This window comes from Pteropus medius, unplaced genomic scaffold (assembly GCF_902729225.1).
Source record: "Pteropus medius unplaced genomic scaffold, Ma_sr-lr_union100, whole genome shotgun sequence".
Lineage (NCBI taxonomy): Eukaryota > Metazoa > Chordata > Mammalia > Chiroptera > Pteropodidae > Pteropus > Pteropus medius.
Genome location: NW_024342470.1, coordinates 6154591 through 6176071, shown reverse-complemented (window position 1 = coordinate 6176071; position 21481 = coordinate 6154591). Strand labels below are relative to the sequence as shown.

The window sequence follows — 21481 nt, the reverse complement described above, 5'->3', positions numbered from 1 at the left end:
AAATAATGCCCTCCCCCACCTGACGTATGTCCTAGTCCTAATTCCAAGAACCTGTGATATGTTAAGTCTCATGGCAAGGGGAAACAAAATTGCAGATAGAGTTAAAGTTTCTAAATGGCCGACTTTGAGATGGAAATTATCCTGGCTTATCTAAGTGGGCCCAAGGTAATTACAAGGGTCCTTATAAGTGGAAGAGGGAGGAAGAAGAAAGAGCTGGAGAAATCCAATGTGGGAACAACTGCCTGACACTGCGGGCTTTATAGATGAAAGAATGGGGACCCGAGTCAAGGAATGTTGGCAGCTTCTAGAAGGTGGAAAAGGCAAGAAAACTGATGCTCCCCTAGGACCTCTAGAACAGGGGCCCCCAACCCCTGGGCCATGGACCAATATCTGTCCGTGGACTGTTAAGAACTGGGCCACACAACAGGAGGTGAGTGGCCAGTGAGTGCGAGCCAAGCTTCGTTTGTCTTTGCATCTGCTCCCCAGAACTAGCATCACCTCCTCAGCTCTACCTCAGATCATCAGGCATTAGATTCTCATGGGAGCACCGGTCCCTGGTGCCAAAAAGTTTGGGGATTGTTGCTTTAGAAGGAATGCAGCTCTACCAACACCTAGCTTTTAGCCCAAGAGGACCCTTTGAGCTTCTGAGCTCAAGAACTATAAGATAATAAATTTGTATTGTTTTAAGCCAGTTTATGGTAATTTGTCACAGCAGTAATAGGAAACAAATACACCTTATCACTTGATCTAAGCTCAAATGTCATCTTCTATAAAAGACATTGACATCTCTCACCTGCTAAATTATCTCAATATGCTGAGGCATTCTCTATAACACTTTTATTTTCATTTGCTTATGATTATTTAAAATTATCTTATTTGTGTTTATTCCTCTTTCTTCTCACAAGAATGTGAATTCTAGGAGGGTAGGGACTTTGTTGCTCTTTTCATCTATGTATCTCCATTGCTTAGGATACTACTACACATTAGGCATTCAATAATTATTTGTTGTATGAATGAGCATTAAACTAATGAGGACCACAACACTTGCCACTGCTGAATCACATTTAGGAGCAGCTGTTAGAAGAGCCCCATGCTTGGCACATCCCTTATTGCAAGAAACTGCCCAATAGAAAACAGAGACAGGAATAGAAATAGCAAATAGGGAAGCGGTTGCTTTATTTTAGGTAGTGGAGACAGAAAGCTTGAATAGTGCTAGCCCTAGGCAATGCAGACCAGAATCCTCTGTGATTGCCAAGAAGTAACCAGTTTGGGAAGACCAGAGAGGAGTGAAAAGATATGGGATTAACTCTGGTTACCTAAATATTGTGTAATCACATTTCTTAAGGTATCATACACCAAAATGCCTCAAAACAAGAGGAAAGAACACAGAGGAATAAGATTGTGTTTTTTATATTGATGGATCAATTCTCTAATGGAAATTAGATTATCAGGTTCAGACAGCAGGGTTTATGAGCTCTCCAGTTTTCCTAGCCTGAAATATTCACACCTAGCTCCTAAAAAAGACACCTTCAGAAACCGGGTGGCCTTAACACAGGATCTACCTAGCTCAACAAGGGAGGCTGTGCTGACACGTCCTCAATACCCTGACGTCAACACCCAGGGAAAGGACTCCAGGCTCAGTATCCCGCCTGGCTGGTGCTCGCCCAGAGACGCTCCCAGAGCCAAGGGCCGCATCCGTCTCTCCAGAGTCTACTCAGAGGAGGACAACGACAGACGTAACTGACGCCGAGGAACTCGAGAGTCCTACACTCAGCCAGCCAATAGCCCTGGTACTGGGGCGGGATCTCGGAGTATCGGGCCAATGGGGGTGCGGCAGGGCTGGGGGGCGAGCCCGGTCTCAGGCCAGCGGAGGTTTGCAGCCCCCGCCCCCAGCCATGTGGGAGCCTCCCCGAGCTGAGGCGTGCGCGGCGGCGTTGGGCGGCGCGGTCTTCCTGCTGCTTCTCGCGCTGGGGCTCCGCCAGCTGCTGAAGCAGAGGAGGCCAGCGGGCTTCCCCCCGGGGCCGTCGGGGCTGCCATTTATAGGCAACATCTACTCGCTGGCCACCTCGGCCGAGCTCCCCCACGTCTACATGAGAAAGCAGAGCCAGGTGTACGGCGAGGTACAGCCCGACGGGCCGCAGGCAGGGAGGGCCCGAGACTTCCTCCCGGGTGGGCTGACTGCAGCTCCTGGCCGGGAGCTGTCGGGACCCCTCTCCATGTACCAAGGGATTGGAAGGTAACCGGCTTCCTAGGTCGGGAGAACTCCTTGATGCCGCGCTCCAGCTAGGGGGAGCCTCGCCCATTTGGGACCCCCACCGGCCGACGTACCGCGGGGACCCGGGAGGATTCTCCCGCCCTGAGCGCGCCGCTGTCGTGCGCCCGCGCCTGCGCAGTGGGCCCGTGGTCGAGCCTGTCGCGACGTCGGGCCTGCACGCGCTGCTCTCGGGGAAACGAGCCCGGGCCTAGCTCCTCAGCTCCGCGGAGCTTCGCCGTAGGTTAGCTTCCAGCCCGCGGCTTCCCGCGAGACGCGGGCGTCCGAATTCTGGGACCGAGTTAATAGGTAATAGGAGGTTCTTAGATGTTTGTATTTGAGGACGGCCGGTTTAGGTGTTTGCTGTGAGGATTAGAAAAAGCCCGTGAAGGGCTTGGCCGAGAGGTGAGCTCTGGTAAATAATTGTGAAAGAGCAAATGAATTCATGACAAAAAATCAGTACGGAGTCCTATATCGTATAATGAGCGATGTCGGCCTGACAGGCCCGGAGTACCCTCACAGCAGCCCCTGAGGTTGTGCCTGCTGTGGACCAGGCTCCCAATATAGACTCGTTTAACCTCACAGCCTCCCAGGTGGGTAGGTCCTCTGGTTCTCTCATTTTACAGAAGAGAATACCGCACCCAGAAATGCCCAGTGACTTGCAGACAGCCAGCCACACCGTTGCTAACTAGCAGGGGAAAAGGCCAGAACTCAAGCTTGTGTTTGGAAGAATGTCTTTACCTCAGAAGGAGGCAGAAGTTTCCAGAGCACTGGCACTGACCTGAGTTGTTTCGAGTCCATTCATTTATGTGCAACAACAAACCAGACTCTTGCCATGAAGAGGTGTAGAAGGCAGACACAGCCCAATTTCAGCGAGTTACAGTCTAGTGAGAGGGAGAAAATTATCAACCACATACTGTGGTGAGTGTTTTGAAGGAAAAGTGCAGCAGAACTTTGGCAATTGTATTTCAGCGTGAGGCTTAAATCCTTATTTGAAACAGTTTTTACAAGAATAATTCTAGATTCTTCAGCTCTCTAGTGATTTACATTGTTAAAGGGAAATTGGACTTAGGTAAAGCAAACATGTATAATTCTTATGTTTTCTTTTCCACCTTTCAGTTCTCCAGGACTTGTGTGTATTCTCATGATTTCCATTCTAGTGGGTTGGTTCAAAGCGTCATAACAGTCTAGAGAAATCGTAAGATATGAAAGCGTGAGACTGGAGGTTGAGTCCTCTTTCATCAGATAAAACTTGACCTTTATTTCTCTGAATCTTTTTTTCTCATATGTGTAATAAGAATGATAATCACTGAAAACAGTTAAGTATTAAGATGTTCTTGGTTATTAATTACAGAACAGTATATTAGGCCTACAAATCAAGTAGTTAAACCAATTTTGTAAAATGATGTCTCGCAGAGTAGGAAATTGTATTTCATATGTACATATGAAAGGAATACTGTATTCACAATAAACATTCTCTTCTGGAATGGGGTAATCTAAGTCTCCAATCATAATAGATTACAAATTAAATTATAAATGTGCTGGAAAACTCATTTTGGGAGAGGTAGATTGGTTCAATGGATTTAAGAATTGGCATCAGTTTTACTGCTGGTAGAACTATTTGAGGGAAACCATGGTTTTTTACAAAGAGGCTCTTTACTAGTGGTAAACTTGAACTGTATTATCAGGTACAAGAAGGATAGAGGAGAAAGAGAAAGCAAAAATGAAAAGGATGTATGTAAGAGTGGACACTGCCTGACTCTGCCTTAGATTTAAGTTGAAAACCACCTAACGGATTAACTCTTTAAACTACAGCAGCATCTGTTCTTTGTCTTAGTTGTGAAACACCCCTAAAGTCTCCCATTGTCTTAGAGGCATTTCCCAATTCTGATAAAGTCTCAGAGTTAGTATAAGTTGTTAATATACTATAAAATATAATATACTATACCTGTTTTGGAAGTGGGAGGACACCAGACTATTATTATCTCCTGTACTTCTGGAAGGTTGTGGAAGGTCGTTTATAGGGCTTATTTTTAAATGGAATCTTATTTTTCCACTACCTTATAATTTGGAGATACATGGTCACAGAAGAAAACCCGGACTTGAAAATTGCTTATGAGAATTGACAATCACTTCAGGTGACACCTGCTTTTATGAAGTCTGTGAATTCAATTCTCTTTCATAATTCTTAAAAAGAAGACAACCAGTCCTCAGGTCTTACACATTCATTTTAAAGGCAATCTTAAATAGAAATCTACCACATCAAGAATTACCATTACCTTGGAGATTCACTCTGAATTTATAAACTTCTAGTGACTTTAATCTCAATCCAAATTTCAAAAAGCATTCTCTAGTTAGTAATGCTAGTACAAGTGGTTTTTACAGATTATTTTCAGGTAATGCATGTAAGGACAATAAAATAATTACTTTCAGGCAAATGTAATTGACAACTTATTTTATAAGGTAAGCATGTATTGAGACTTTTATGCAAGGCACGGAACAAGAGTCTATTGAGGGGTCTAAGATAAAAGATAAAGATAATTGATTCTAAGGAGTTTATAATTTAGCAGACAAGAATATGGATATTTCTGGTTAAAGGTAATAGATGCTAGTTTCAAGTAACAGTTTCCCCAGTTTTACACTCAAATAGAGGAACATCTCAAATTTTTGAGTAAAGGTGGACTGTATAACAACTTTCTCAAGCTATGGCTCCTCTTTGGTTTTTGTAATCCCTAGTGTTCCCAGCCTGACAGCTTAACCCTGAAACATGACTCCCCTGTTTGTTCTTCCTTCATATTAACACAACTTTCAATCTCAGGATCTTTTGCCATCCTTGAGAAAGCATCAGGCTGTTTTTTTCCTGCATCAGAACCACTGCATATTCACTAATTCATCCTTGTATTATCTCTGCCATGATATTTTGATTTATAATAAGAAAAATATATATTTGCTCTTTATCCTGGCACACTGCTCCTAAAATTTTTGGAATTTCCTAAGAGTTAAGAGTGATCAAGGCATCTTTTGTTATTCATAACAAGCCCCTTTCAACCACGCTTGAGTTTTAATGAGATAATTTTTGGAAATCCCCAAAGAATGGGAGCTTGTTTCCAGAAGAACCAACAAGATTAGAGGGTTGAAACTTTTAATTCTAACCACCACCACCACCACACTCACTCACCTCTGGGGTGGAGAGAGGGGCTGGAAGCATTGTCAGTCACCTATGGCTAATGATTTAATTGATCATGCCTAGGTAATAAAGCCTCCATAAAAATCCCTGAATAATAGGGTTCGGAGAGCTTCCATGTTGGTGAACAAGGAGGTAAGTAGAGGGTAGCATGCTTGGACAGAGCATAGAAGCTTCACACCCCTCTTCCTTGTTCTGTGCATTTCTTCCATGTGGCGTTCCTAAGTTATATCCTTTTATAATACACCAGTAATCTAATAAGTAAAATATTTTCCTGAGTTCTGTGAGCCACTCTAGAAAATTAATCAAACCCAAGGAGGAGATTGTAGAGACCTTTTACAGCCTGTTGGTGAGAACAGGTAACAACTTGGACTTGTGATTGGCATCTGAAGTGGGAAAGAACTCTTATGGCACTGAGCCCTTAACCTGTGGAATCTAACACTATCTCCAGGTAGATAGTATCAAAATTGAGTTAAAATGTAGGATACTCAGCTAATATCCCAGAATTGCTTGATGTGTAGAAAACCCACACATCTGGTGTCAGAAGTATAGTAGAAAGTATTGAGAGAGTAGATGTGACACACAGGAAGAGTAGGTTTTCCTTTATGTCTGCTAAAATTACGCTTCTAATAAAAGACTCTCTTTTAAGACTATTTCATTACTGCTTTGGAAGCTGAAAGAGTCCCACCGTTGCTCAGCTGAACTTTTACACTGCCACTTTTAACTATTACTGCTTGTGGCAGCAGTCCATGCTCCTTCATTAAGGTTCTGAATGTATCTACTGCTGAGTTGACACAGCCCATCCTTGTGCCAAAGACTCCGTTGCTCAGCTAGCTACTTCTGTTACTACTTGGAGATCTTCATCACTATTGCTGCTGTAACTACTTCTGCTGAACTTCTTTTCTCCCAAGCCTCCTGTTTGTTTCCTAAGTCGTGTGAACCATGGCTAAACCATGCTCTATCTGTTTGCACAGAGATGAAGCTTGGCTGAGTATTTTTGCTCTAAAAAGCTTTCAGCCAACCGCATGAGAGGATGGGAAAAACAATCTTTACATCCCGCTATAGCACTGTTCCCTCTCTGGACTAGGTCCTTAAGGGCCTACCTATAACAGACTATAAGAGATGAGACATTGTAACCTGAGGTGAAGCACATGAGAAGCTTCTAGCAAGGCATAGCATGGATATTCTGTCTTGCTTTCCGCTTAGTTGAGCATCCACCTGTACCTATGTTGTAAATGCTGTTAAAATGAGACAGCAGGCCCCAAATGGAGTCACTTGTGCTAAACCCCATGTCAGCAAACCAAGCCTTAATACCTAACCTAATGCAGTTTCAACCTCCCCCGGACTGTAACCTTTGACCATTCAAGCTGAAATTACCTGGTCAGCACTACTTAGGTAATCTGCCCGTTAGACCCCTTTGTTCCACTTAGGAGAGTGACCTTGCCTGAAATAATGCAATTTTTTGCTAGTAATTTCATTTTCTTTCTCTCTTTCTGCCTTTAAAAGCCTTTTCTATAGCTCTTTGAAGCTCCTTTCTACTTCTTGATGGGATGCTCCCCTATTCATTCAATAAAGCCAATTAGATCTTCAAATTTACTTAGTTGAATTTTTGTTATTTAACAATGACTTTCTTCCAAGATCATATTCTCTAAGGGTCCTCTATGTTATTCAGGAATTCAGGGACCCAAATACAAGTGAACCTAGTTATAATATGTTTATACTTCAAAATTGTCTCTCACGCATTTGACAAACTCCTTCCTAACCTAAGTCTGGAGTAATAAATGACATGCATATGATGCTGCTTTCCCATTCATTGTGGAAATAAAAAATTCCTAGATATCATTGAATGTTCTGAGTTGGAAAGAATCTTAAAAGAGCATCTAAATCAAGTACTATATTTTCTATGGCAACCCTGATGCCCCCAAAAGTTAAAGGTTCTACACAGGGTCCTATATCTGTTTAATGGCAAAGGTAAACTAGAATCTAGGCCTTCAAAATCTGGTACTTTTTTCGTTTTACCATTTATGAGATTACATCTTTAGGCACTGAATGCATAATGAAATCATAGTGTTTGGTATGCCTTGTAGAGAAAAGTCAGTCTAAACATTGTCAGTTGAGTAATAAGTGCCTGTATTTTCAGGGAACTAACATACTAAGAGAGCTGGGCTTAGTACATGTGGATTTCCATGGTTATATCCATTTAAATGTTGTTTTTCTTTTCTTATCAAAGATCTTCAGTTTAGATCTTGGAGGTATATCAACTGTGGTTCTGAATGGCTATGATGTAGTAAAGGAATGCCTTGTTCATCAAAGTGAAATTTTTGCAGACAGACCATGCCTTCCTTTATTCATGAAGATGACAAAAATGGGAGGTATGTTTTATTTTCACCTATTTGGTGCTTTACTATTTTAAATCACACTTCTTATTTTTATTTCTTCTCTGACCCAGTCATTCTTTAATAGCATGCTGTTTAATTCTATGTATCTGTAGTTTTCCTGCTTTCTTTTTACAGTTGATCTCCAGTTTCAAAGCATTATGATCAGAGAATATAGTCGGTATGATTTCAACCCTCTTATATTTGTTGAGGCTATCTCTGTGTCCCAGTATGTGGTCAGTCCTTGAGAACCTTCCATGTGCACTAGAGAAAAATGTATAAGTAACTGTTTTGGGATGAAAGGCTCTGTAAATGTCAATTATGTCCAGTTGGTCTAATGTGTCATTAAAGGATGTTATTTCCTTATTGATTTTCTATTTGGATGATTTGTCCATATCCGACAGTGGGGTTGACAGTGTTTTGGTCTGTTTCTGCCTTCAGTTCTGTTAGTAATTGCTTTATATATTTCGGGGCTCCCCGATTGGGATCATAGATATTAATTAGTGTTATGTCTTCTTGGTGCATGATTCCCTTTATCATTATGAAGTATCCCCTCAGTATCTTTCTTTACCTTTTTTATTCTATTTCGTCCTGTATTAGTACCACTACTCCCACTTTTCTCTGAATGTCATTTGCTTGAAATATCATTTTCCACCCTTTCACTTTGAGTCTGTATTTGTCTTTGGAGCTGAGCTGTGTCTCCTAGAGGCAGCACATGGTTGGCTTTTGTTTTTTTGATCCAGTCTGCAACTCTGTGCCTTTTTAGTGGTGAGTTCAGCCCATTTACATTTAGGGTGATTATTGAAATATAAGGTTTTCCTATTTTTTGCTTTCTGGTAGCTCAGTGTTTCCATTGCTTTCTTATCTTTGTATTTCTGTTTCTTTTCCTTTTTCTTTTTTTTTTTTTTTGATTGGGTTTTGTTGATTTTCCCTCTGGTCTTTCTTGTTTTATATTATGTACTTATATTCTGAATCTTTGGTGTGTGGTTACCATTACAAATATGTATATAATAGTCCATTTTCTTCTGTGTGCGCCTTATCTCTATTCCCCTTTGCAAATCTGGATCTTTGAATCCTCCCCTTTTCTGTTATTGGTGTCTCAGTTTGTCCCTATGTATACTGAACATCCATTACTATCTTGCAACAGCAACTCTCTTCTTATTGTTTAAGCTTATAAAGCCTTGTTCTCAATACAAGTTGCATTCCTCTGCTTCTTTCTACTTGCTAGTCACCTTACTCATAGTTAAGTATTTTTTTGTCATTTTATTTTAGGTAAGCTAACCCCTTTCAGTATTTCCTATAATGCAGGCCTCGTAGTGAAGAATTCCCTCAATTTTTATATGTCTGGAAAGATCTTTATTTCTCCTTCATATCTAAAGGAGAGCTTTGCTGAATACATTATTCTCAGCAGGTAGTTCCTTTCATTTTAGTTTGAATATTTGATTCCATTCCTTTCTTGCTTGGGCTGAGAAGTCCAATGATAATCTAATGGATTTTCCCTTATAGGTTACCATCTTCTTTTCCCTGGCTGCCCTGAGAATTCTTTGTCATTAATTTTTGATAATTTTAATATGTGTCTTGGGGAAGGCCTTTTTGGGTTGTATTGAGTATTCTGTTAACTTCTTGAATTCCAATCTACATTCATCATTAGATTTGGGAAATTCTCATTAACTATTTGTGTGAAAAATTGTTTTCTAATCCCTGCTCCTTTTCCTCCCCTTAGAGAATACCCATTATTCTTACGTTTCCATTCCTGATGATGTCAGCTAGTTCTTGTATTTCTTTTTCATTCTTTGGTCTCTCTCTCTTCCTTCTGATTTATTTCTAGATTTCTTCAATATCACTGATCCTTTCCTCCATTTGGTGGACTCTATTTCCCAAGCTTACTATTTCATTCTTCATCTCTTTTAGTGTGTTCTTCATCTCCAGAAGTTCTTTTTGGTCCTTTTTTTAGAGTTTCAATCTCTTTGCTAAAAATCTTGTTCTGCTGATCTAGTTTTTTTTTCAATTCCTGTGGTCTTATTCACAGATCTCTTGCTCAGATGTTCTTGTGAGCAGGTTGGGTGTTATTTGTTGAGTTTTAGATGTTCAGCTTATTGTTATTTCAAGAGGACAGATCTGAGGACATCTCTCATTCTGCCATGCTTCTGATATCACTCCACATTTCTTATTTTATGTATATTCAGCACATAGAGTTTGGATTCTATTGTACTGATTAACAGGAAAGTATTAATTAATTAATTTAGGCTGGAGACCTAGTATTTGAAAACCTCTTAGTCTGCAGTACACTCATATTTTAGACCATTACATACTAATTCTACGGTTTTAATCTGGTTCTGATAAATGTAAATTATGTTTTAAAGAATTAGTGCAGGTTTTGTGAAACAAGTTAGTAATACAAACATGTGTATGCACACTTTAATCAAAAGCACCTTTTGAAGCAAGTCTTGACTACTTGGTGACATTTTTACTATCATTTTGCTTATAAGATTATAGAACCTAAAGCAGCCATTCGTAACTACTAATCAATATGATATGTAAATGAAGAATTGTGGTATTTATATAAAGGACTAGGATTCTCTATGGTTTAGTGTTAATCATTGTTGGATGATTCCATATTCAACAAGGGAGAAATGCTGAAAGTTAACAGAATTGTTAAGAAGAAAGCAGCAACAGAAAGTCCAAAATAGAGTGCTGAAGTCAGATACAACAGTTTTGATACTTAATAGTGTAAGAGTTCTTAGAATAATGGTGTCCAGTATTATCCAATTTAATGAGAGCTTCACACTTAATTTCAAAGAAAAATTTAACAATATCTTGCTTGTATAGATTAAAAAGACATTGAATGAAAAGAAAAAAATAAAAATTAACCATATGTTACATCACAAAACAGATAAGCTAATGCAAAGAGAACACCAGTTTTTAAGGCCAAATTTCAAGTATAATGATACTTGAAAGCAATAATATAAATAAAAAGTAAATCTCCAGCAGCTGAAGTAATCTTTTAAATAATAATTATGCAAAAAAAAGAAATTATACCACAATTATAATAGAAGATCTTTAAAGAAATTGTGAAAATGAAAAATGATGTGATCAGAGTAATATTTGGGGTACATTATATATATTTTTCAAAGCTAAAATTTATAGTTTAGACTTATTATAAAGATAAAATAAGCATTCAACCTAAGGTTTTCAAAAAACAGTAAGAGAAGAATAGGTAGACAACTATATGTGTTATTTTAAGATACATATGCGTCGAACTTGGAACTCAGAAATCAGAGCCACCATTATCCCAGTGTTTAGGAAAAATTGCCCGTGCTTACAGCTTGGCCGATGTAGGGTTATAACAAAGCTCCTTTGTACTTTCTTTTACAGGTATCCCATATTCTTACATTTCGCTAGGGCTTGCTCTCATCTCAGTGCCTCTGCATAAGCTGTTCCCTCTGCCAACAGTGATTTTTCCTCAGATTATCTGCTTGAATTACTCTCTCATCTTCCATATCTTTACTTATGTCCCCTTCTCAGTGAGGCTTTCCTTGACCATCCTGTATTTCCTTCTTTGCTATATAATTTGTTTGTTTGCCTCTCCTTACTAGTATGTAAGGTCAATGAGAGTAGGGCTCTTTTGCCTCTTTCATTCACTGATCTATCTTTGACAGCTTATAACACTGCCTGGAACATAGTAGAGGTTCCATATATACATGTTGAATGAGTATTTGTTGAATAAATAGTCATCTGGGATTATGGAAAAGAGAATGAAATATGGGAATATAAGAGTAGCATAGCACTGAAGACCCGCTTATGTATGGTTAACTTTATCATAAGCTCCAAATTAAAAAAATCGTTGCACAAAAGTTGTTGGAATATGGATTATATAGGTACCTCCAGTAGACAAGAGAACGTATTTTTCATCAGAGGTGCACCTATGTACCTAGTATGAATGAAATTTCTAATAGAATACATACTACATAAATATATGTGCTGAGGATGATTTTTTCTTGGTAGTTAATTTAAAAGGAAAATATTCCATAATAGCCACAACAGGACAGCAGAGTATACTGTGGAGACTACAAAATTTTAATGCAAGCAATATCAGCACTGGAAGCTTAAGTTTCATATTTGCTCTCTGTCTTTAGTTCAGGCTGCTAAAACAAAAATACCATAGACCAAGTGACTTAAACAGCAGACAGCTATTCTTACAGAGCTGGAGGCTGGGAAATCCAAAATCAAGGTGCCAGTAGATCCAGTGTATGGAAAGAGCCTGCTTCATGACTTGTAGACAACTGCCTTCTTTCTGTACCCTCATATAGCTGTGAGCAATGACCTCTTCTCATTCTTACTAGGTCCCTTCTTACTAGGGCACCTATCCCATTCATGAGAGCCCCACCCTCATGACCTAATTACCTCACAAAAGCTTTATTTCCTAATATCATTCATTACATTGGGGGTCAGGCTTCAACATATGAAATTTGTTGTGACACAGACATTCGATGCATAGTACTTTCCTTTGGGCTTGAGTATTTTCACTACATTGACACCTCATTCAGGCCACCCTTGATCCTACCAGAGTTAACTTGTTAGGTAACATATGCCTTTAACAGGAATAAATTTGTATTCTAAAATCTAGTATCTTAAAACAGAAAATTTCGAATCCTAGAAGTATGACTTTCAGGTGTTTGTTTAGTCCAAAATGTAATTTTGTCTGTAGACATGCAGTAATTTGTCTTTTGTAAATTAAACTTATAGTAAATTTTGGATAATGAAGTCACTTGGGCCTACTTCACCTAGGATGAATTACACAAGGCTGTCCAGTTTTATTGTGGTGGGAGAATTATAGGTCTTTTCTGCCTGTCTTAGATGAAAAGTAGACCAGTTTTACATGTTTATAATATTCTATGGCTAATGAGTAGCAGAGAACAGGACTTATCCACTGGGTCTAGTTTTAGTTTTAAGGAAAATTTGGAGAATGGCTAACCATCTCTTTTCTCCATAGCTTTTTCAGTTGTTAGATACAAAGATGTAGGAATGATAAAAAATTTTAATATCTTTTTCAGGCTTACTCAATTCCAGATATGGCCGAGGATGGGTTGATCACAGAAGATTAGCTGTAAACAGCTTTCGCTGTTTTGGATATGGCCAAAAGTCTTTTGAATCTAAAATCTTAGAAGAAATCAATTTTTTCATCGATGCTGTTGAAACATACAAAGGTAGACCTTTTGACTTTAAACAATTAATAACAAATGCTGTTTCAAACATAACCAATCTGATCATTTTTGGAGAACGATTCACTTATGAAGACACTGATTTTCAGCACATGATTGAGTTATTTAGTGAAAATGTAGAACTTGCTGCCAGTGCTTCAGTCTTCCTGTATAATGCCTTTCCATGGATTGGCATGTTACCTTTTGGAAAACATCAGCAGCTGTTTAGAAATGCTGCTGTGGTCTATGATTTTCTCTCCAGGCTTATTGAAAAAGTTTCCGCCAACAGAAAGCCTCAGTTACCTCAGCATTTTGTTGATGCTTATTTAGATGAGATGGATCAAGGTAAAAATGACCCATCATCTACTTTCTCCAAAGAAAACCTAATTTTCTCTGTGGGTGAACTCATCATTGCTGGGACTGAAACTACAACCAATGTGCTGCGATGGGCAATTCTTTTCATGGCCCTTTATCCTAACATTCAAGGTGAGGATTCTCTTGACCTGAAGGTCTGTCCTTACATTTAGGGTTCACACATGTTTTAGAGTCTTTGGCCATGTATAGAGCATTTTATTTAGGAACTTCTGCTGTGCTACCCAAGAGAAAAATATTTAAGTTATAAATATATTTCAAATATGTTCTCTGAATTCATGTAAAAACCTCAGAGATAGGTCTTATTATGCCTATTTGATAAATGTGGGAAAAGGCTAAGTGGCTAACTTGCCGAAGCTCAGCCACTGGAGGTGGCAGAGCCGGGACCTGAACCCTGGTTGTTTTAATTCAAGTTTTATGCTTTACTATTTTTCTTGCTGAGAGTGAGATGTTATTCGAATTCTAAGTTTGTTTGATTTTCATTACTTTTAATGTGTTTTTCACCACAGTTACTCAGCATTGGCTACTGATAGTACAAGATATATGATATATATTTAAATATAACTCCCATATAATGAAAAATCTGAATCTGGGTGTACCCATACCCTATCGACTTGTTATTATAGGTTATCCTTTGTTTTATTTCAAAGGGAAATTATTTTAGATATACTTTTTCAGCATTGCTTAATAACTTGAACACTTTCTCTCTGACAGGACAAGTTCAGAAAGAGATTGATTTAATTATGGGACCCAATAGGAAGCCTTCTTGGGATGACAAATGCAGAATGCCTTATACTGAGGCAGTTTTGCATGAAGTTTTAAGATTCTGTAATATAGTTCCATTAGGAATTTTCCATGCAACCTCTGAAGATGCAGTTGTACATGGTTATTCCATTCCTAAAGGTACAACAGTAATTACAAATCTTTATTCTGTACACTTTGATGAAAAGTACTGGGGAGACCCAGAAATATTCTATCCTGAGCGATTTCTGGACAGCAATGGACATTTTTCCAAGAAAGAAGCTTTGGTTCCATTTTCTCTAGGTAAGAGAACTTTCACGGGAGCATAACTTTGGACAAAATATAATGACGATTCATCAGTATAACATATAAATCCGAAGCATTCTGTTGCAGAATTAAATATTCCAACTCTGAAAACAGCATTAATTTCTACATGAGACAATAGTTTAATTAGGGATCATTAACCTGTTTCTACTCAAAATAAACAAACCTTAATTTAGCAACTTAGAGAAAACTGTTGAGAAGCTCTGGCTGCTTCTGAAACTTTTATAAGTATGGATTTTGGGTTTGTAATCAAAGGTCATAGAGCTACAAGGTCCGTAACACATAGCTTGAGAAACTGAGACCCAGGAAGGGGAATGACATCATAATTTGAAGTGAAACTGAAATCCAGCTCCCTTGTCTCCCAGTTTGTTATGCCTCATCTCTAAAAATATTGCTTCTACTATGAAAAATTACACAGATTACAAGACCCATGGAAGGTGGACTAGAAACTTCATTTCATCGGGGAAGAGTGCACGTTAAGTCATTTGAAATGAAATCACCTTCTCTTGACTCTATAGAAAAAAATGTCACACTTCAAATTAGATCTTTCATGGCATATCTTAGGCTCTGTTGCGATGTGCAGGGGAAGTGGGGGATGGACTAATAAGTTTACAGAAGTCCATGATTTGACAAAAGAAGGTATAGAAATGGGTTCTGGGAGATGAAAAGCCAATTTCTATGGATTTTAAGAAAATTCTTTAATGAGGATAACCTCTTCTAATTTTCTTTAAAATCCAGATTTCTCGGATGGCACCCCATGTTAGACATAAATTTTGGTAAATATTATGGATTTTTAAAAATTATTATGTCTTTGTTTAGGAAAAAGACATTGTCTTGGAGAACAGCTGGCTCGGATGGAAATGTTCCTGTTTTTTACAGCGTTGCTTCAGCAGTTTCACTTTCATTTCCCAAATGAACTGGTTCCAAATCTGAAGCCCAGGTTAGGCATGACATTGCAACCCCAGCCCTACCTCATCTGTGTGGAAAGACGCTGAAAGTGCACAGACATACACTGTTTCTAAAATTCACATAAAGAGGTAAATGAATAGCATCAGAATGAATAGCAATGTGGGAAGTTTAGCTGCATCAGGTATTGAAATACTCTTACCTTAAAGCTTGAATAAGTAAAATAGTGTAATAATGGCATAAATAGATAGAAAAGTAGAAAAGAAAGTCAAATAAAAAAAATATATAGAAGAATATCAAGTCAGTCCAGCAAAGATAAATATTATTTGCATGGGGACTACTCTGTAGTCATTTGGAAAACAGTTACAATTTTGAATCCATTCCTCATAGCATATGCCTTAATATACTACAGGTGGCACAAAAGTTTTTATAATACAAAGTCATAAAAGTGCTAGAAAACATGGGTGAATTCCTCTTGAATTTTGGAATGAGGAAGCCGTTCTAATTAACTACAACTCAAAATCCAGAAGCCATAAAATAAAATTGATATATTTTTGGAGGCTGGCTCCACATTCCGTACAATGGTTTTTCCTTGTTTTGTTTAACATGATTTATCCTGGAGATCTCTCCATATCACTACATAGAAAACTTCCTCATTCTTTACATAGCTGTATAATATTCTATTACAGCATATACAGTGGAAACATAAAACACAAAAAACACCAACATAAATCTTCTGCAAGGCAGAAAACACCATGGTGGAAACTAGCCGGGAAGAAATATGCAAATCTTATCACAAACAAAGGGCTAATCTCCTTAATGTTATAAGAATATAGAAGAAAAGTGTAACGATGCATTAGAAAACATTAGTCAATGAACATGGACAGTTCACATACACATATACCACATTGTAAACATCTAAAAAGATCATTAAATGTGTTTCATAATAAAAGAAATGCAAATGTAAACTTTAGTGAGATAACATCACATCTACCATATTAGCAAAAATTCTAGAATTTGACAACAATACACATTATTGGCAAGGTTGTCCTGAAACATGCGCTTTTATACATGGATGATGAAAATGCAAAGTCATACACTTCCTATGGAAGGGAATTTGGCAATATCTATGAAAAAAATCAGTGTATTCACATTTTGGATGAACAATTCCAATTCTTAGGAATATCTCCTGCAGATACACTTGAACATGTAATGGATAGACATAAGTGCCAGATTATTCATTGATACATTATTTATAATAGCAATGCATGACAAAAATAAGCCACGTTAACAACACACATTGATCAATAGAGGAATGGTAGAATAAACACTATATAGTATATCCTGTAATAGAATATTATACACCTATATAAAGAATGAGGAAGTTTTCTATGTAGTAAGTAATATGGAGAGATCTCCAGGATAAATCATGTTATACAAAACAAAACGGGAAAACCAACATACGGAATGTGATAGCCAGCCTCCAAAAATACCCCCGAATGATCTTTACCTGGTATATACAACCTCGTGAATCAGGGCTGGTTTGTGTGACCAATAGCATGTGATAGAAGTGGTGTGTAACTTCTAAGGTTTGTGTGAAGGCATTACACCTTCTCACCTTGGTTCCCTTGAGTGCTTACTCTGAGGGAAGCCAGTCACCATGCATGATGACACTCAAGCAGTCCTGTGGAGAGGCCCATATGGAGAGGAACTGAGGCCTTTCACACACACTAACCGTATCAGCTTGCCAAACACATGAGTGAGCCACCTGGGAAGTATATTTTTCTCAGACCTTCAGCTGACTGCAGACCCAGCTGGCATGTGATTGTGATCTCATAAAGGTCCTGAGCCAGAACTGCTCAGCCAAGCCATTTCTAAATTCTTGACTCACAAAAACCAAAATAGATAGTTACTACCAGCATATTTTGGGGGGATTTCTTATAGAGCATTAGATAATGAGTTCAAAGAACAAGGTATAAAATATGTTCTCTTTTTGTATAACATGGGGAATGAGAATGTATGTATAAATACATATTACGCACTCGTATTTAAATAAAAAGCACTAACTAATTTAATATGCAACTAATGAAAATGGTGATTTCTAAGAGACTGAGAGGAAAGGTAGATGAGGATGGGGTGGAAGAGACATTTTAGTGTGTTTATCTTTCATTAAAATTTTGATCATATGTTAGTAATTGTATTCACTTTTATATAATATATAATAAAAAGTAAATATATAGTACATAAGTGAAGAGCATTAAACCACAAAAAATCAAAGATATATTTTTAAAAATTAAAGCAAACTTAGAATATCACACTTATTTTCTTCTAGAATTGTGAACCAATTCTGGAAGAGACAACTGAGGCTGAGAAGTTAAGCACAGTTTTTGATAAATTCACAGAGCTAGGGGCCAAAAATGGAAGAATATTGCCTACCAAGGAACTCTCAGAGTGAAAAAATGGGCTTCACTGAAATTGAAGCCCAGCTCTGAATCTCATCAGTCCCTGACTGGATTAAGGTGATTCACGATTACTAATACTAATACCCCAGGGGCCTGCCAGAGGCAGTCAGATCCTCTCTGGAGGAAGAGGAAAATCTTAGGCCTCAAATATTTCTTGAATTTTTTAATATACAGTGTTGGCACTCAATAATAACTAGCATACACGGTGACAAGATATTGACTGAAACCAAAAGAAATGATAGACAACAGAAAGACCTTCAGCAGATCCAGATAGTAAGAGTTATCAACTGCAAACTTTACAGCAAACATGCTTATGTTTGTAGTGGGCACTCTTAGTGCTCTACCATGATTCTCTTTACTAGGTAGATTCATTCACTCCAACTCTACCCCAACCCCCATCTCCGGTGTTAACTGCTCATACTCTTTGCAGTCATCTCTCCTGGAATTCCCTAGGTTAACATGAATCCTCCACCCACTCCCTGGAGGGTAGTAACTGAATAATCCAGGAATATTTAAGTCACACACACATCCCTGGCCTCAAGGAGGACAACTGTGTGATGCTACTGGTACTCTAGAGCTCCATCCTTTGGGATCAAGCTAAGGACTTTGGCCACATAAACCTCTTGAGCTTCTTCCCAAGTCGGATCCTGCTTCCCTTACAAGTTTCATCTAAGGGCATTCCTGCAGTAAATCAGTTGGCAAAAGAACCACAAGCTCAGGCTCTGCTTCTAGGAAACCTAGCATGTTTATGCTTGAGAAATTCATCAGAAAATTGAATATCATTAAAAAATCAAATGGAAATTCTAAATCTGAACAATAAACTAGATTTAAGAACTTAGTGGATGAACTTAGCAAGACTGGACACAGCTGAAATGTATAGTGAAGAAACCACCTAGAATTAAGCACAGAGATAAAAGGATGGAAAATATATTTTAAAAGGCAACAATAGGAGATATAATGTTAAGATCTAACATATTGTACTTGAAAACCCAGAGCAGGAAAAGAGAAAGAATTGGACAAAGGTTAATATTTGAAAATCTAACGGCTGAGAATTTTCCAAAACTCCAAAACTTGATGAAAGGTATCAAGTCCAGAGATTCAAGAAGCCCTATGAATGCCATGTAGGGTAAGAAGAAAATCAAAGCAGCCACAATAAAACTAATAGCTAACTTCACAAGAGAATAGCAAGCCAGAAGAAACAGCATAATATCTTTAAATGCTGGAAGAAAATTGTTAATCTGGGGTATTACATGCATACTTGAAAACCTTCACTCCGGAGGTGAAAGACATTTCCTACAAACAAGTCAGGTGATTGGCTGTCTTTAGCAGGAGGAAGAAGGATTGTGATTGGGAAGAGGCATGTGAGGGCTTCTGGAGAGAAAGTAATGTTTGCTGTATAATGGTTTTTCCTTTATAATATTTTATTTTGCTGTGTATATTTCTGTGTACTCTTCTGTATATTTCACAAATGTTAAAAATTTTACCCATTGCATTCATTTTTAATGTAAAAGAATTACGTTTATAAATTGTCTTCTAAAGCAGATGAGCATCTATACTAAATGAATAATACTGAATATTTTTCTAATATTGTATGTTGTAATGATTAATAAAAGGTTTGCAATATTGTGATTTATAATAAATATATATTTGGTCATTCAGATGACTAAAATATATTTCTCATATGTATTTGGTCTTCATCCATTTACGTGGCTCACAGTACCCAAAACTTCGGGAAGTTCCTGAAGGATAAGAGCAATGGGAGCATCTTTTGTTAGAGTAGTTGCTTGTCCTCAATTCCTGAAAAAACCACTTGAGATCCATAAAGGTGAAATGGGTCTCTTGTTATTCATAATAAGCCCCTTTCCACCACACCTGGTTTTATGTTAATATGGTGATTTTGGAAAGCACCTGAGGATTGGGGCTGGTTGTCAGGGGAACCAATCATAAATAGAGGGTTGGAAGTTTCAGTCCCATCCCCCAGTTTCCGGGGAAAGGAAGGGAGCTAAAGATTGAACCAATCACTAGTGGCCAATGAGTTCATCACACCTGTGTAATTAAAGCCTTCATAAAAACCCAAAAGGAGGGGAGGGGTTTGGAAAGTTTCCAGGTCAATAAACAAAGCCTGTCCAAAAGTCCAGCTCCTAAGTCCATAAAGATAAACGCTCCTTTGTGCAGGACCTCGCCCTAAGTCTCTTCATCTGGCTGTTGGTTCGTATGCTTTAATATCTTCTGTAATCGGTGACTTAGTAAACGGGTTTCCTGAATGTGTGAGCCACTCTAGCCAGTTAATCGAACTCTAGGAGGGTATTGTGGAAATCTCATTTATAGCCAGTCAGAAGTACAGGTGACAACCTGGATTTGCAGTTGGCATCTGAAGTTCAAGGAAAGAGTCATGGAAACCTCCAGTCTATAACCCATGAGTCAGTGATTGGCATCTGAAGCAGAGGGCGGTCTTGTAGGACTTGAGTGCCTGCCTAACCTGTGGAACCTGATGCTATCTTCAGGTAAATAGTGTCAGAATTGAGTTGAAATGTAGGATACCAGCTGGTGCCAGAGAATGGCTTATTGCTGATGTGGGAATCCACACCACCAATTTGGAATTGGTTCCAGAACACTATGGTTTAATTTTCTTTAAAAAATGTGAATTTCTATTAATGCTAGGCTAGCATTTTGAATAGCAAACAGTTGGAGCTGAGCTGTGACTTTTTACTACACCAAGTCCACATCATTAATTTATAATTTATTTCTGTTGCTCTTGTAGGCATTTAAATTTGTGCCCCCTACTTGAAACTTTTGACAAACGCTCTTGTTTGGGTTCCTCCTGTGAATCTTTCCTTATGCAGGCTAAATATCCTAGGTTCTTTATGTGATTCGATTCTTATCCCTTTTCTCTGGACCTCTTTTAATTTACCAATGTTCCTTTTAAAACATCATCTAGCTATTTCAGAATGGGGTAGATGCAGACAGTTTGTTTTGAGGAATACAATTTTAAATACCCTTTGCCTTAAAATATATATATATATTTGTAATGAACAGCAAGAACACTTTTATCATTAGATGTCTTATTAAACCAACCCTTTTCCATTTATCCTTTGCTGAAAGCAGTTGTTTGAACTTAAATACAAGGAATCATATTTACTCTTCTTGAATTTTATTTTTTTTAATGTTGAATTTTTTTCATATCTTTTTGGATCTTCCGTGTCATCAGTCTGGCTAATAATATTGAAACAATTATTAAGGGAAAATAAACCAAACTTTCATCTTCCTGATGAAATTAACTAAATATCATCTTTGAAACTTTCCTTAAAGCAGGGAACCCCCAGCGGGGAATTCTGACTGTGTGTGAAGCCTCTTTGCACACAATTAGAATTAGAGTCTGGGCCCCTGAACTTGGGGACCATTTCCAAACTAAAATTGGTAACAGTAGAATCTGATGCTGTTCTATAAAAATGCAGTAGAAATTTGTATACTGATCATGTGTGTCAATAATGCTAAATGTTCTGTTCTAAAAATTTTAGTGCTTTTTCCTCAAATTTTTTGAGATTTTTCTATTAGACTATCATACCTTCTATAAATAATGGCAGTTTTGTTTCTTCCTTTTTAATGATTATGGTTAGAACCTCCAGTATAGTGTTGATAAAAAGGGATGATAGCACTTTTGTCTG

At 38.0% G+C, this 21481-nt stretch overlaps 1 protein-coding gene across 5 annotated transcripts; it reads left to right on the top strand.

The window, feature by feature from the left end:
- The first annotated feature begins 1860 nt into the window (after nucleotides 1-1860).
- On the top strand, nucleotides 1861-19498 carry CYP2R1 (cytochrome P450 family 2 subfamily R member 1). 5 transcript variants are annotated; one of them, XM_039863663.1, is made up of 6 exons: nucleotides 1861-2120; nucleotides 7666-7807; nucleotides 12865-13497; nucleotides 14098-14427; nucleotides 15268-15485; nucleotides 17687-19498. In XM_039863663.1, the coding sequence occupies exons 1-5, from the start codon at nucleotides 1896-1898 to the stop codon at nucleotides 15441-15443; spliced, it is 1506 nt and encodes a 501-aa protein (XP_039719597.1). In that variant the 5' UTR covers nucleotides 1861-1895; the 3' UTR covers nucleotides 15444-15485; nucleotides 17687-19498. The 5 variants fall into 5 exon arrangements, with proteins under 5 accessions (XP_039719597.1, XP_039719598.1, XP_039719599.1 ...); XM_039863664.1 differs by having other exon boundaries at nucleotides 1978-2236; nucleotides 15268-19498; XM_039863665.1 differs by lacking the exon at nucleotides 1861-2120 and adding an exon at nucleotides 2293-2560 and having other exon boundaries at nucleotides 15268-19498.
- Nucleotides 19499-21481: the final 1983 nt, after the last annotated feature.

Coding starts and splice junctions, on each gene's coding strand:
- CYP2R1 (XM_039863663.1), top strand. CDS start 1,896: ATGTGGGAGCCTCCCCGAGCTGAGGCGTGCGCGGCGGCGTTGGGCGGC. Junction 7,808..12,864: donor GAAGATGACAAAAATGGGAG/GTATGTTTTATT, acceptor TATCTTTTTCAG/GCTTACTCAATTCCAGATAT. Junction 13,498..14,097: donor CCTTTATCCTAACATTCAAG/GTGAGGATTCTC, acceptor TCTCTCTGACAG/GACAAGTTCAGAAAGAGATT.